This window comes from Hemiscyllium ocellatum, chromosome 11 (genome assembly GCF_020745735.1).
Source record: "Hemiscyllium ocellatum isolate sHemOce1 chromosome 11, sHemOce1.pat.X.cur, whole genome shotgun sequence".
NCBI lineage: Eukaryota > Metazoa > Chordata > Chondrichthyes > Orectolobiformes > Hemiscylliidae > Hemiscyllium > Hemiscyllium ocellatum.
Genome location: NC_083411.1, coordinates 40085911 through 40103131, shown reverse-complemented (window position 1 = coordinate 40103131; position 17221 = coordinate 40085911). Strand labels below are relative to the sequence as shown.

General features: G+C 43.3%; 1 protein-coding gene across 2 annotated transcripts in view; it reads left to right on the top strand.

The window, feature by feature from the left end:
- Window positions 1–17221, top strand: part of LOC132820423 (nitric oxide synthase 1-like) — a 108663-nt gene that overhangs the window by 35720 nt on the left and 55722 nt on the right. For both annotated transcript variants that reach the window (XM_060832542.1, XM_060832543.1), the window contains exons 3-11: window positions 5511–5659; window positions 5890–6052; window positions 7990–8081; window positions 8196–8337; window positions 9346–9485; window positions 11178–11352; window positions 14234–14335; window positions 14853–15047; window positions 16754–16839. In XM_060832542.1, the coding sequence (XP_060688525.1) occupies window positions 5511–5659; window positions 5890–6052; window positions 7990–8081; window positions 8196–8337; window positions 9346–9485; window positions 11178–11352; window positions 14234–14335; window positions 14853–15047; window positions 16754–16839 (1244 nt within the window). The remainder of the gene's footprint in view (window positions 1–5510; window positions 5660–5889; window positions 6053–7989; window positions 8082–8195; window positions 8338–9345; window positions 9486–11177; window positions 11353–14233; window positions 14336–14852; window positions 15048–16753; window positions 16840–17221) is intronic.

Here is a 17221-nt window from a genome sequence, read left to right as displayed (position 1 = left end):
TAGTCAAAACTTAAAAGAAGCACGTATAAAATCTAGTAGCTAAAATCGACAGGCCACGTTACAAATATAAAGAAAATAGGAAAGAACTCAAGCAGGGAGTTAATAGAGCAAGAATGGGCCATGAAATTACCTCAGCCAGTAGGGTTAAAGAGAATCCAAAGGCATCCTACGGATACATTAAAAACAAAAAAACAACTAGGGAGAAGGTAGGATCACTCAAGGACACAGGAGGGAACTTGTTCCTCTGTTCAAGAAGGGAAATAGGAATAATCCAGGAGAGTATAGACTGGAAAGTCTCACATCAGTGTTTGGGAAGCTGTTAGAGAGAATTCTTAAGGATAGGATTTACGTGCATTTGGAAAAGTATGGCCTGATTAGGGACAGTCAGTGTGGGCTTTCTGCAGTGTAGGTCATGTCTTAATAAGTTGATTGAATTTTTCCAGGTGGTGATGAAGATGATTGATGATGGTAGAACAGTGAATGTTGTCTACATGGATTTTAGCAGGGCTTTTGGTAAGGTCCCTCATGGTAGGCTCATCCAGAAGATTAAGATACTTAGGATCCAGGGTGACTTGGCCACGTGGATTCAGAATTGGTTTGCCCATAGAAGGCAGAGGATATTGGTGTAAAGGTATTTTTCTCGCTGGAGTTTTGTGACTAGCGGTGTTTTGCAGGAATCCATATGAGGACCTCCTTTTTATGATATACACAAATGATTAGGATGAAAATGTAGATGGGTAGGTTAGTAAGTTAGCAGACGGTACAAAGATTGATGGAATTGTGGATGGTGTAGAAGCTTGTTAAAAAATACTACAGGATATAAATCAATTGCAGATATGGGCAGAGACATGGCAGATGGAGTTTAATCCAGGTAAGTATGAGGTGCTGCATTTTGGGAGATCAAATATTAAGGAAAGTATACATTTAATGGCAGGACCCTGAACAACATTGATGTACAGAGATATCTTGAGGTGCAAATCCATAGCTCCCTGGAAGTGGCCATGCAAGTAGATAGGGTGGCAAAGAAGGTGCATAGCAAGCTTGTTTTTGTTGGTCGAGGATTTGAGTGCAAGGTGTTGCAGCTTTGTAAGATTTTGGTTAGGCCACACCTAGAGTACTGTGTTCAATTCTGGTCATCATAAGAAGGATATGGAGGCTTTGGAGAGGGTGCAGAAGATGTTTACCAAAATGCTACCTGGATTAGAGGTAATGAGCTATAAGGAGAGGTTAGAAAAACTGGGGTTATTTTCTCAGCAATGGCAGAGGCTGCCGGGAAACTTGCGAGAAGTCGATAAAATTATGAGATGCATAGATAGGGTTAAAGGTTGGAATCTTTTGTCCAGAGTTAAAATTTCTAACACTAAGGTGAGATGGTGAAAGTTCACAGGAGATGTGAAGGACAAGTATTTTACACAGAGTGGCAGGAGTCTGGAATGCCACTAGTGGAGGTAGATACGATAGGGGCATTTAAAAGACTTAGATAAGCACATGAATATGAAAGGACTGAAGGGATATGGATCAAGGCCAGGCACAAAGGATTAGTTTAGAACATAGAACGTAGATCAATACAGCACAGTACAGGCCCTTCAGCCCATGATGTTGCGCTGACCATTTATCTTAATCTTAAGATCAGCCTAACCTACACACCCCTCAATTTACTGCTGTTCATGCGCTTTTCCAGCAGTCGCTTAAATGTCCCCAATGTCTCTGACTCTACTACCACTGCTGCCGGTGCATTCCACGGATCCACCACTCTCTGTGTAAAGAACGTACCTCTGTCATCTCCCCGAACCTTCCTCCAATCACCTTAAATTTATGACCCCCTCCCCCCACCCCCGTGACAGCCATTTCTGCCCTGGGGAAAAATCTCTGGCTATCTATACTATCTGTGCCTCTCATTATCTTGTACACCTCGATCAAGTCACCTCTGTTCCTTCTTCTCTCCAGTGTGAAAAGCCCCAGCTCACTCAACGTCTCTTCATAAGACAAGCCCTCCAATCCAGGCAGCATCTTGGTAAATCTCCTCTGCACCCTCTCCAAAGTATCTACATCCTTCCCATAATGAGGTGATAAGAACTGGATACAATATTTCAAGTGCGGTCTAACCAGGTTTTTATAGAGTTGCAGCAAAACCTCGTGGCTCTTAAACTCAATTCCCCGTTAATAAAAGCCAAAACAACCCTATCAATTTGAGTGGCAACTTTGAGGGATCTATGTACATGGATCCTAAAATCCCACTGTTATTCCACCCTGCCAAGAATCTTAACTTTAACCCTGTATTCAGCATTTGACTTCCAAAATGAAACACTTCACATTTAAACAAGTTGAACTCCATCTGCCACTTAGCCCAGCACTGCATCCTGTCAGTGTCTTGTTGTAGCCTGCGACAGCCCTCGAGACTATCTACAGACTTTATGTCATCGGAAAACTTACTAACCCATCCTTCCACTTCTTCATCAAAGTCATTCATATAACCTACAAAGCACAGAGGTCCACAAACAGATCCCTGCGGGACACCATTGGTCACTGACCTCCAGGCGGAATACTTTTCATCCACTGCCACTTGCTGTCTTCTTTTTGTCAGCCAATTCTGTATCTAGACAGCCAAATTTCCCTGTATCCCGTACCTCCTAACTTTCTGAATCCTCATCAAATGCCCTACTGAAACCCACCTACACCAAAACAACTTGTCAACTTGTCTCGTCACAACCTCAAAGAACTGTATAAGGCTTGTGAGGCATGACCTCCTCTTCACAAAGCCATGTTGACTATCTTTAACCAAGCTATGTTTTCCAAATAGTCATAAATCCGAACTCTCGGAATCCTTTTATTCTGATGCAACATTTGGCACAAAATCGTGGGCTGAAGGGCCCGTTCTTGTGCTCTGCAGTTCTATATTCTATGTTCTCGGTGTGTAAGAGTAATAATTATACAAGGGGATTTCAATTTTCCCAACATGAATTGGGATAGTTATCATGTTAACAGTTAAGACGGAGCAGATTTCTTGAAATGTATCCAGGGGAGTTTTTGCGTCAATATGTACAAAGTGCAAGTAGGAACGGCACAGTGCTGGATCTGATTCTGGGGAAAGAAACTGGACAAGTGTTCAGCATGGCAGTGGGGGAGCATTTTTTGCAGCAAGGAAAATGATGGCCTGCCAAAGACAGCTTTGGTTTGTGTGAAGGCAGATTTTATTAAAATAAGGTAGGATCTGCCCTCAGTAGACTGGGAACTGCCTGTTGCATTGTAAGTCTCCTGAGGAGCAATGTGGGAAGCATTCGAAAACGAGCTGAGGAGAGTGCAGGTCCAACATGTACTCTTAAGAGGGAAATGTAGGAGCAATAACTCCAGAGAACTCTTGACGTCTGGGACAATTCAGGATTGGATATGGCAGAAGAATAGGGCCTTTAACAAGACCAAAGGGAACAATTCAGTTGTGGCCCTCAAGGAATACAGAAAGTGAAGGAGGGAATTTAAGGAAGCAGTTGGAAAATTAAACAAAAAGGGGCATGAAAAAGGACAAAGAATCCTATGTTATTTTATAAATATTAAAAGGAAGAGGTTAACCCAGGGAAACGTAGGGGCTGTTAGGGGCCAGTGAGACAACTGTTTATTCAACTGCAGGATATTGGAAGGGGTTGAATGAATACTTTGCTTTGGTAGTCATTCTGGGAAAAAGAGAACATAGACTGTGAGGAACTTGCACAGTTTGACTGAGGGAATGGGGAGGTATTAGAGGATCTTTCAGAGTTAAAAACAGGCAAATTCCTTGGCTCAGGCTGCAGTGTGAGGCGAGGCAGGGAATTACTGAGGCTCTGACACAAATTTTAAATCTTCAAAATATGATGCGTGTGTGAATGAGGAAAGTTCAGCTGATGTAGTTTACATCGAGTCATAGAGGTGTACAGCATGGAAACAGAACCTTCGGTCCAACTCATCCATGCTGACCAGATCCTAAATTATTCTCCTCCCATTTGCCAGCACTTGGCCCATTACCCTCTAAACTCTTCCTATTCAAGTACCCATCCAGATGCCTTTTAAATGTTGTAATTGTACCAGCTTCCACCACTTCCTCTGACAGCTCATCCCATACGTGCACCACCCTTTGTGTAAAACGTTGCCCCTTTTGAATCTTTCCCCTCTCACCTTAAAACTATGCTGTCTAGTTCTGGACCGCCCCACCCTGGGGAAAAAAACCTTGGCTATTCATCCAATCCATTCCCCTTATGATGTTATAAACCTGTATAAGGTAAACCCTTAGCCTCTGACACTCCAGGGAAAATAGTCCCAGCCTATTCAGCCTCTCCCTATAGATCAAACCTCCAACCAAGGCAACATCCCTGCAATTTTTTTCTGAACCCTGTCAAGCTTTACAAGAACTTTCCTATAAAAGGACCAGATTTGAATGCACCATTCCAAAAATGATCTAACTCATGTCCTCTACAGCCACAACATGACCTCCCAACTCCTATACTCAGTGCACTGACACATGAAGGTAAGCTTACTGAAAGCCTTCTTCACTATCCTATGTACCTGGTAGTTCAAATTCAAAGAACTATGAACCCACACTCCAAGATTTTTATTCAGAAATAGTCCTTAGAACCTTACCATTAAGTGCATAAGTCCTGCCCTGATTTGCCTTTCCAAAATGCAGCAGCTCACAGTTATCTAAATTAAATTCCATCTGCCACTCCTCAGCTCACCTTATCAAGGTCCTGATGTACACTGAGGTAACCTTTTTTGCTGTCCACCAAGCCTCCAATTTTGGGGTAATCTGCAAACTTCCTAACCATTCCTCCTATGATCATGTCCAAATCATTTATTTCAATGGCGAAAAGCAGTGGACCCAAAACCAATCCTTACGGCACACTGTTGGCCTCAGGTTTCCAGTCTGAAAAGCAACCCTGCACTACCACCTTTACCTTTAAGCCAGTTCTGTATCCAAATGGCTAATTCCCTCTGCATTCCATGTGATTTAACTTTGCTAACCAGTCTATCACAAGGAACTTATTGAACACCTTACTGAAGTCCATACAGATCAGCTTTGGCAGAATTTGTAGTATAATGGGGACAGGAGTTGAGGCAAGATGTAGTATAATGAGTAATTCCTCACTTCGATATGTGAAGTCACGGTAAACCTCTTTGTAGGAAGTGATGTAACATCATATGATCTTGCTCTCCCTTTTCTCCCTTGTGGCAAGATGAAGGCATAGTAAGAGATTTCTTAAATACTATTAATATTTTCCTTACTACAGTAAATTTTCTTTTGCAGTACAATAATGCCAGACTCCAGCCTCTGGACACTCCTCTCTCACCCCCCAGTGTCCTTTCTATCCACCTGACCAAACCTCTTCTCAGCTGCACTTTTCAACAACGATCTCAATGCCAATTGTCTGTCCAGCCTTTCCTCACCCTGAGGATGCTCCAACTTCCAAGTTCTCTCAGTCAGGTAGTGTTAATGGTGAATGTGTTTGGCTTGTGACCATTTATTGTTGTCTGCTTTACTCCAGCCAACCCCATGTTCAGAGACACGGTGCCTGGGCTCTGTCATGTTCCCCAAAGAGCTTGTGCACAAGCCTGAAGCTCCAACCCAGTCCAAGGAACAACTGCTACACCGAGCGACACATTTCCTCGAACAATACTACACAACCATGAAAAGGTACACTAAATAATAGTGGAGTGTGCGTCAGAGCCCGAGCTCAGAGGGAGGGTTGGGTGAAGATGGGTCTCAGCAGAGACAGTTTTGTGCTTGAGTGCGGGTTGGCTATACTCAGGCAGAAAGTGGGTGGGATTGAAGGGTATTTTGACTGAGGAGAGTGTGTAGGAGATATTTCAGCTCCCTGCTTAATGTTCAAAAAGTGAGCTGGGCTCTGCCATTCTCTGTCACAGAGCAGGAACGCCAGCACACAGTCAACGCTTAATGGAGCTACAGAGGGAGATAGATATGACTGGTACTTATCAACTCACCCCAAATGAGTTGATCTTCGGGGCAAAGCTGGCCTGGAGGAATGCAGCGCGGTGTGTGGGCCGAATACAATGGAGTCGCTTACAGGTGAGAGTGCAGAGACCACACACCAGCTACTCCCTCTCCCCCAGCCTCTGTCTCTTTCCCTTTCTCTTACACTGTCTTTATCTCGCTGTATCATTTTTTTTAACATGTTTATTTTTCTCTCAATGATACTTACCTTTGTCTTGCATACACCCCCTCTCCTTCTTCATTTTGCTCTCAATCCTGGATTCTCTTCGATTTCCAACTGTCTCTCTTTCGTTTTCTCTTTTCCTTCTCTGGTTCATATTTGCCTCTTTCAGACACTGTCATTCTCTCACTCTCTCTCTGCCTCCACACTCTCCCTGACTGTCTCATTGTTGGCCATGCTCTGTCGCAATTGGTTTTGTCTCAATGGGACAGGTTTATTCTGCTACTGCAATGAAAATGATACCACACCAATGAAGGCATTGAGCCCATCAAGTCCATGGTCTTTAAGAGATCTATTCAATCAGTCACAATCCCCGGCTCTTTCTTCCAATCATATATTTTTTCTCCTTTGATGTATACAAGAAGTTTATGTTATTTTTATATTGGCTCTATCCATTTTAAAGATGGCAGTCAATCTGTTGGTGGAGACAAGGGGTGGCAGCTTATCTGGATCTGAGTGACATGAGGGGCTACAATGAAAGGTGTGTAAGAATGAGTAGTCCAGTGAGGCCATTCAAAGTAAGTTCATAATAGGAGGCTTGGCATGCAGTACCAGGGATGTCTTACTGTATTGTTTAGGGCTTGGAGAGACCACACCTGGAGTATTGTGTACAGTTTTGCTCTTCTTATTTGAGAAAGGATATTCTGACTGTGGACCAACTGCAGCAAAGGTTTACCAGACTTAAGATGGCAGGATTGATGCCTAAGGAAAGATTGGGTCAGCTCGGACTATATTCACCGGAGTTTAGAAGAATGAATAAGATGTCATAGAAACCTATGAAAATCTAACAGGACTAGACAGGGATGTTTCCGATGGCTGGTAGTTCAGAACCAGAGGTCACTATCTAAGGATATGGGGTAGACCATTTAGGTCTGAGATGAGTTAATGGCCCCACTCACCTCATGAACTCTGCCTATGATTTTACCAAACTCACTGAACCAACTTGTCTTCAGGAAAAACTGACAGAGAAACCAGAGTAAGTGCTCGATGAGTCATCTTAATGTTTGCTCCGAATATCCACCATCTCTCCCATGTTCAATATGCACAGCAGGTTATTATCCACAAGCAGAAGCCATACATGTCATTACAATATGGATATGAGCACCCTGAATTTTGGGTGCCATTGCCACCATCTCATCATTGCACTGGCAGTGTACCCTATAGACCGAGACTTCTCTAACTGGATTCATTGGCAACCAACAATGTAGTTACTGCAAAGGGACAAGTACCCAGTCACAGAGTCCACTAAGCTCCATTCCAGGGCTGATCCATTGTGCTCCCAGTAGGTATTCACCTACCAAATTGGCAACAACATGCATCCCTTGCCCTGCAGTGACAATTTGCATAGTCAGGAAATGCAGTTGTATGACAATACTCAGTCAAGGGCATATACCACTTAGACATCACTGTGTTTTGTCAACCTACCACTTGTATCACGTGGCAGCAGCATTCATACCAAGCAACCTGTATCTTGTTTGAATATCTAATTGGATTGGTGAAGCCCATAGGGCACCTGTCAGTCAGGGGACACCAGCATGGCAGTCTCCATTATCCATCCTGGGCTTCAATCATGGTCAGGCATGACTTTGCAAAATATCTGTATCTCTGTGATACAGGGAGCTATGCATAGATCTGACTCATCTTTTCTTTTCAATGATCTATAGCTTATCTCTGCCTCTCTGTCTTTCTCTATGTCTCCTTCACATTCTATCTGACTCCCCCTCCCCCTGCTGCTTATTGCAATCTATTGTTCACTTTCATGCTGATTTCAGTTTTTATTCTTTGCTGACAGTTGTTTGATGCTCGGGATTGCAATACAGTGGAAGAGATGTTCACCTACATCTGCAATCACATCAAATATTCCACTAATAAAGGAAATATCAGGTAATGTGACCTTCTCCACTTCATATCCAGAGCCAAAATGAAGTAGAAAACATAACATCTTCTATTCTCCAATTGCTGTTAGTTGAACCTGCTATATTGAACTCTCTGTTGTAGATCTGCCATCACAATCTTCCCTCAGCGTTCAGATGGAAACAGGGACTTTCGAATATGGAACAGTCAATACATTCGGTATGCAGGGTTCACTCAGGAAGATGGTACAATCATGGGAGATGGTGCCAGTGTTGAGTTCACTGAGGTAATGATGTACAATATGTCACTTCTTGTGGTGCCTCTTCCCAAAAATCAAACACACGCTTTCCAACAAATTCGAAATGGTGGGCTTTTCTTGTCTCCTGTTTGAATTCAGAGTCCAGAACATCTGCTGAGAAGCTGGGTGTAGACCTGGGGCACAGTGTCACAGAATGGTTGCAGCATCAATGCAGGCCATTTAACCCATCTTCTTCGTACTGGTGCTGTGTATAACAAGTCACTTTGCCTTATCCCCTCAGCTTTACTCTGCAACTTGCAAATATTGTCTGTTTGGGTGTTTGTTCAATTCCCTTGACAAAGTCTTGATACACCCTCCTGACCTCAAATCCCTTTGAAGCTATTCAGTAACACTCTTTACCCTAACATCTAGGAGGCTGTCATCTTGGATTCATATCAGTGGCCACGCAAATGCCTATCTGTTCCTCTAACCATAAAAGCCACTGTTTTTCCAATCATTCTCTGCTGCATTCCTAGTCTGGTTTCCAAGCTGCAGAGCAGTTCAAAATACAATGGGAAATACACCTCCAGTTGGTCCTGAGTTAAATTCACCTTTGGGTCATTACCTATATTCAACCAAAACTATGTAAACTGTCTTTGATTAAGTTTTGCACCAATGAGTACACAGAGTCATACGGCATGGAAACAGACCCTTTGTTCCAACCTATCCATGCCGACCACGTTTCTCAAACTAAACTAATTTGACTGAGCTGCATTTTGCTCAGTTTGCCTGTCCAAACATCTTTTAAATGTTGTAACTGTTTCATTTGCGAATTATGACTGGGCTGTGACAGTTTGAACAGAATGGGAATTGGGTGAAATGAGCTCATGGTTGTAGCAGTGCTTGGGAACTGAGGCTAAGGCGTGATGGTCAGAAAGATTTGGGGGTTTGCTGATCTCTGAGAGAAAGCAGCTACAGCTTTGCTGTTTCTCCTGACCATGTGTCATTATCTCTGCTCTTTGTCTCATTTTGCTGTCTTGTCCATTCTATCTCCAGCTTTGTCTGCAGCTCGGCTGGAAGCCTAAGAGGAGCCGGTTCACAGTGCTGCCCTTAGTCTTACAGGCAAATGGTGAAACTCCTCAGCTCTTCGAAATCCCTCCAGAACTGATCCTGGAAGTTCCCATACAACACCCACAGTAAGTTAAGACTGCAGTCCGTTTGCCTTTACTCTGCCCACTCAAAAGACTAACTGTAGGGCCCTCCCTGAGTACCTGTCCAAATGCTGTTTGGAGCAGAGCATCGGGAGCAGGGGACTTTATTGAGTTTTTTGAAGAAGTAAGTAAGAGGATTGATGAGGGAAGGGCATGAATGTGATCTATCTGGACTTCAGTAAGGTATTCAACAAGGTTCCCCATGGGAGACTGGTTAGCAAGATTCTAGAGCTCATGGACTACAGCAAGAATTAGCCACTTGGATACAGAACTGGCTCGAAGGTAGAAGATAGAGGTTGCTTTCCAGACTGGAGATCTGTGACCAGTGGAGTGCCACAAGGATCAGTGCTAGGTGCACTATTTTTCATCATTTACATGAATGATTTGGTTGTGAACATTGTAAGTTTGCACTGACACCAAAATTGGAGGTGTAGTGGACAGCGAAGAAGGTTACCTCAAATTACAACAGTATCTTGATCAGATGGGCCAATGAGCTGAGGACTGGCAGATAGAGTTTAATTTAGATAAATGCGAGATGCTGCATTTTGGGAAAGCAAATCTTAGCAGGACTTATACACTTAATGGTAAGGTCCTAGCTAGTATTGCTGAGCAAAGACACCTTGGAGTGCAGGTTCATAGCTCCTTGAAAGTGGAGGCACAGGTAGATAGGACAGTGAAGAAGGCTTTCCTTTATTGGCGAGAGCATTGAGTGTAGGAGTTGGGAGGTCAGGTTGCATCTGTACAGGACATTAGTTAGGCCACTGTTGGAATATTGCATGCAATTCTGGTCTCCCTCCTAAAGGAAGGATGTTGTGAAACTTGAAAGGGTTTGGAAAAGATTTACAAGGATGTTGCCAGGGCTGGAGGATCTGAGCTGTAGGGAGAGGCTGAATACACTGTGGCTGCTTTCCCTGGAGCATCGGAGGCTGAAGGGTGACTTTATCGAGGTTTATAAAATTGTGAAGCAGGTAAAGGAGTCCAGACCCAGAGGGCATAGGTTTAAGGGTGAGAGGGTGGTGCATATATGGAATCAGCTGCCAGAGTAAAGTTTGTACATTTACGGCATTTAAAATGCATCTGGGTGGGTATATGAATATAAAGAGTTTAGAGGATATGGACAAAGTGCTGGCAAATGGGGCTAGATTAGGTTAGGATATCATGTCGGCATGGACGAGTTGGGCGAAGGGTCTGTTTCCATGCTGTACATCTCTATGACTCTAAGTGAGTCCTAGATGGGCCTGAGTAACCCACATTGATATGAACAATGCTGTGTTGTTTGGGGCTGAATGAAGATCTGTTTCAGACTTGAAAGCTGATGGAGCCCTCAGCCTAACACTGGCATTGAATTTTAAGCCAAGGGTAGCTATGAGACCTGCAGTAGATAAGATGTAGGTTGTAACTCAGATGTAACTCAGATCAGAAACCCAGTGGAGGTGAACGTGATGCCTGAACGATATACAGGTAAATACACATGCATTTTACACCTGGCAGCTATGCCTGTACAAACCTCAGTTAGGAATAGGTCAGGCATAGTCTTGGTGAACTTCACGTTAGTCTGATTGATCTGTAAGTCTGATACAGTCCTACGTATCAAGGCTTCAAATATGTCCAGAGTAATTGTATTTGGGTTCTGTTGACTGTTGATTCAATACTTGGCTTTGTCTCTCCTGCCTGCAGTTATGAATGGTTTTCGGAGCTAAATCTGAAATGGTACGCTCTCCCGGCTGTTGCTAACATGCTGCTTGAGATTGGAGGCCTGGAGTTCCCAGCCGCACCCTTTAATGGTTGGTACACAGGCAGTGAGATTGGCGTGAGGAATTACTGTGATTCAACACGATACAATCTACTCCAGGTAAAGGTTCTACCTTTCTGTATCAGGGAGGCAGAGGTCAGGCATTATAATCTTCTAAGCTCAACTATAATTTCAGCCCAAGATTTAGTTAAAGTGCTTCATAGCCAGTAGAAAACTTTAAGTTTGTGAGAATTAAAAACTATCATCCATCTGATCACCTACTTTCCCAATCCCCCATTGCCCAATCACCCATTGCCCAATCACATACTCATTGGAACATGCAATCATAGAATTATTAAGGTACAGAAGGAGGCCATTCAGTCCCTCAAGCAATGACTGGCTCTATTATCCAGGGCCTACCTCCTGCCTTTTCCCCATATCTAAGCACACTATTATCATCCAAAAAAGTGCCCTTGAACTTGCTTCCACCACATTTCGAGCGAGTACGTTCCACATCCTAACTACTCACTGTGAAAATTTGTCTTATACAAGGGCAACACCACTGCTCCCTAAATCATGTTTGGAGTGAGTGAATTCGGCTGTTTGTTTGCACAGTGATACAAGTAACTGAGAAAAGTGCATCATTCTGTGGTCCTCTCACTCTCACACTGCAACTGAACTCACGAAAAATCTGTTGTCACCCAAACAAACACAACATGAAAGCACTGGTGATGACAGTGAATTTATTGGCGATAAACCTGCTGCTGAAATAAAGTCTACAAAGGTATGTTGCTAATGGCTTTGGAGGCTGGGGTACAATGTAGAAAAATGTCGGAATGTAACTTTGGCAGGAAGAATAGGAAAACAGATTGGGATTGAAAGGGTGAGAGAGTTTAAAATCCTCCAGGACAGAGGGATATGGGTGTCCTTGTACATCCAATCAAAGGAGTCAATTGTGGCACAGAAAGAGGTCACACTGTCTCCCCCTGGAGTGATCCAGTCAGTCTCACCCCCTTGTTGTTGTTGACAGCCTCAGTGAGTTTTCAACTATCTATGCAGTTACTTTTTAGAATCACTGTCTCCAGTTCCTCAAAGGCAGCAGATAGCAAATATTTGTCTAAAATAAGTCACCCTTCACATTCTCCTTGCTCAGAGCCTTAAATTGGTCACCCCTGTGCTAAACTAGTAAATCATATATTTATGTGCATGCTGTGGTTGTGAATAAAATGTGAATCAGTCTAAGGTTAGGGCATAATCATCCAAACAAGTTTAGGCTCTTGTGGCATTGTTGTAGGGAGCTTTTGTCTGAGTCACGGCCGTGGGAAAGTGGCTGAAGAAGTTGATTTTAAAAATTACTTCATTTGACTCAAAGAACCAGTCCCCACCTGGAAGTGGCTGTTCTGTGGAAGGGAAAAGTAGCCTACACTTACACTGAACAAGGTATTATAAGACTTAGATTAGGCCACACTTAGAGTATGGTGTTTAATTCTGGTCACCACATAACAGGAAGGATGTGGAGGCTTTGGAAAGGGTGCAGAAGAGGTTTACCAGGATGCTGCATAGATTACAGGGCAGAAGATGTATGGAGAGGCTAGAAAAACTCAGATTGTTTTCTCTGCGGTGGCAGAGACTGAGGGGAGACTTGGTTGAAGTTTTTAAAATTATGAGATGCATAGATAAGATTGACGGTAAAAATCTTTTTTCCCAGAGTTGAAATGTCTCATACTGGGGGCGTGCATTTAAGTGAAGATGAGAAAAGTTCAAAGGAGATGTGAGGACCAAGTATTTTATACAGAGAGTGGTAGGAGTATGGAATATGTTGTTGGGGATGGTGGTGGAGGCAGATATGATAGGGGTATTTAAGGGATTTTTGGATAAGCACATGAATATGCATGGCATGGAGGGATATGGACCAAGGACAGGTAAAAGGGATTTGGTGCCATGTTTGGCACAGCAGTTCCTGTGCTGACAGATCAATGTTCTATGTTCTTAACCAGTTTGGAAGACAAACTGGGTGCTACTGCTCCTGTTCGGAGATTGATATTTATTAAATTAACGCCCGTCGTCATTGTACAATCAGACAACAGAAACAATCTTTCCTTGTCTGTCATCTGCAAACTTGTCTTTATCTTATCCACCTCAATCAAATCTGCCCTCAATCTTCTTTGCTCCACAGAGAACAACATCAGCTTCTCCAACGAGACTTGTCTTTAAAATCCCTCTTCCCTGGTAAATCTCCTCTGCCCCCTGTCAAAGTCCCCCGCATCTTTTTTAAAATGTTGGGATCAAAACTGAATACAATGCTTGAGTTGTGACTGAAGCAAAGTTTTGTAATGGTTCAGAATAACTTCCCTGCTTTTGTATCTCTATGAATGAAGCTCAAGAATGCCATTGGGTTAACTAATCACTTCCTCAATGTGTACTGCTTTTTCAATGATTGAAGCATGGTACCTCCCTTAGTCACTCTTTCAAATTCAGCATTCAGATTCCATTGTCTTTCCCTGTCCCTTCTGCAAAAAAAATGTTGACCTTTATTGCAAGAGACTTTGGGTATAAAAGTACAGATGTCCTGTTATAACTGTGCAGGGTGTGATGGGACTTTATCTGGAATGCTGTGCATAGTTTTGATCTATTTGCTTACGAAGGGACATGCTTAGATTGCAGGTAGGTCTGAAATGGTTTATGAGGCTGATTTCTGGGATGATGATGTTATCTTACGAGAAAAGGTTGAATATGTTGGGCTTGTACACATTGGAGTCTAGAAGAATGAGAAACAACATTATTCACACATATAAGATCCTACGGGAGCTTCAAAGAGTACCTCATGGTAGAATGATAACCTGAATTCCACAGACTAAAAAATTGGGGTCTACATTACAAAGGGAGATGATGTAATGATGGGAAAGAACAGCAACAGTCTTTACTGGACCTCACTATGTAGATAGGAAGATGTCTTTTGTTCAATCCCATCTTGATCTGTCACATATATCTCTTTTTCCAGGAAGTTGCTGAGAGGATGGGATTGGAGAGTTCGAAGATTACATCCCTGTGGAAGGACAAAACTGCTGTGGAGCTGACTGTTGCTGTTCTCCATAGTTTTCAGGTAGAGACAGGAATAGGTGGCGACAAGAGTGACTTTCAACCATACCCTGTTCCACCCTTGCTCTGCCTACCAGGGGCAGTAGAGAACATGATGTCTTCCTTATTCTAATCAAGGTGGGTCAGTGGATCAGCCACTGATCTTTCACTGCTCAGAGGCCCTGTTGTAGCGAGACAACATCCCTCATAGAGACAGGATGGGAGTCAGGAAATGTCAGACTACAGAAAAGGATTTCAGCAGATGAACCTTCTGCACCCTCCCCTACCTCTGGTGTCCTGTTTGTAACTGCTTCTAGTGACTCCCCCACTGTCCTAGAGTCCCTTTTCACATTTACTCGCTTCTTGTGTGGTGTATCCTTGCCCTCCCATTCACCAACACTATAACTCTGGGTGGCCCAGGCTTGTGTTGGCTGAATGGTCAATGCACTGTGCCTACTGCCAGTGGGCAACTGCTCCTAAGAGGGGGTTTAACATTTAGGCCTCAACTTCCTAGCTCCCATTGGAGTCTGTTGTTTTTGCAGCTAATGAAAGTGACAATAGTCGATCATCATACCATCACTGAGTCCTTCATGAAGCATCTGGAGAATGAACATCGGCTTCGTGGTGGCTGCCCCACAGACTGGGTTTGGATTGTTCCTCCAATATCTGGAAGTCTAACTCCAGCCTTTCACCAGGAATTCCTTAATTACAATCTCTCTCCAGCATTCCGCTATCAGGTAATGTCTGCTGACACTGTTTCACTTCTCACCTTTCTCTCAATTCCCAACTCTTCCAAGTCACTCTTCCAGCTACCCTTCAAACTTAATTACCCATCTTCATTCCCATCACCCCCTCTAGCCCCATTCACTCATCATATCCCAGATCCCAATCCTCATATCCTCCTCACGTTTCCAACTCTCTTGCCATCTGCAAATGTTCTGATCAAATCTTTAGCTTCCTCATGGCCCCAATTCTATTTACTTATGCTCTTGTTTACATTTCTCAGTCCAGTTTAGCCAACTTCTGCTCACTTCTAGATTTCCAATGTCCACCTTTGTGGATTGTATGCCATCATTTTCCATGTCTGCCCTTCCTTCACCCCATATCTTGCACTCCCCATCATATCTCCCACTTGATCCACATTGTCCCATCATACTTACTGAACCCTCTCCCTTCTTCCCCAAATCCACAGATTCACCTTTTCCCATCTCCTCAACACCCATTCGGAAAGCGTATTGCGTCTTCCCAAAATCACCCACACTCATGGTTAAGGAATTCTGTAACATTTTGCAACTAATTTGGAATCCCACTCCCTCTTCCCCTCCAAAACAATATATAATTAAATAGAAAGGGATTCACAGTGAGCCATGATTGATTGATGGTTTGTCAAAAACATTTGAGTAATAAAGCTTGAAAAATTGGGAATTTTGGTGCTAACTTCAAATGACCCAGAACTTCCCCAGAACACTCTCAGGAAGACCTTCAGACAAAATTTGGTCTCTGGAATACCCTGTTTGGAAAGCACCTGTCCTATGCATTTATTAATGGAGTTGAGGGTCAGGGTGCGCAGATGAGGCAGATTGGCACCATAGGTTGGAAATTGGGTGGGTGGCAAAGATCAAAAGAGTGAGGCCATGAATCAAGGGTTGAGTTTATATAACAAAGGTCTGCAGTCACAGATCGAGAGTGAGTTGCAGATATGAGACTCAAGAGTCACAGATTAAGGATCAAGGATCACAATTGGAATGAGGGTTAGGTGTTAAGTGTTGAAGCTCAGATCAGGTATGACAAATCAAGGGTCAGAGTTCATTGTTTGAGGGTCAGTGGGCACATGTTGAGGTTCAGGACAACAAATCAAAGGTCAGGGAGCATACAAGGGTCAGGGAGCAAAGATCAAGTGTCTGGCTGAATATTGGATGGGGAGTGTGTAAATGGTACAAGGATCAAAGGACACATATTGTGAGTAAGGGGCCACATATCGAGGGTCCAGAAGCAGGAATCAAGGATTACATGGAATGTATCAAGGAACAGGGAACACAAGTCAAGGTTTAGGGTATCAATTGAGAATCGGGGGGCCCAGACTGAGGGTTGGGGGACACAGGTCACAGCACTGGTTGGTCAGAATAGGACTAATGTGCAGAATTTACTTCTGAATTTGGCACCAACAACAGCACTGACTTCGGTATTAACCATACTACCTATACTGGCCTCAGCAATGAATCCACAGGGACCCTGAACTGAGGACCTGCCTCGACACTGGCACAGTCCTTTCCTGTGTCTTTCCTCATGCACCCTCATTGGCTGTTGGCATTCAGCCTGGCACTGTCACAGGTATCATCAATGATAATTGCTCTGGCAACGTCAAATATCATTTTCCAGTAATTGTAAAAATTCTCCTTGTGGGAAAAGAAAACAAAGCTGACATTTATTTTTAATCTTGCAGACAGATCCCTGGAAAACCTATGTATGGAAAGAAAGTGATGGATTCCTTTTGAAAAAACGCCCGATTGGATTCAAGGAACTTGCAACGTAAGATGCAAGGATAACAGTGAGGCTTGCCAGAGGGATGTGGCTGCTGTATATATGAGTCTGAAATGGAATAAAGAAGTGGAAAGGATTAACAATCAAATGCAGTAACCAGCACCCACTGTAATAAAGTAACAAGGACTTTGTCAGGATAAAGAAAGAGTTTGTAGGATTTCTGGGGCTAGCCTGCTCCAAACAGTCTATGTAGCAATGTCCATCTCAGATTCAGGGAGTATATAATTGGTGAATGCATTAAACATCAGATTGTTTACTCAATAACTCTTCTGGTTTGACCAATAGATAAAATCCATGCTCAGTCATATCATGAGTGCAAGGACCTACATCAAACATTTATTACTGGATGGTGTGTGCTGTATGTGGGGTG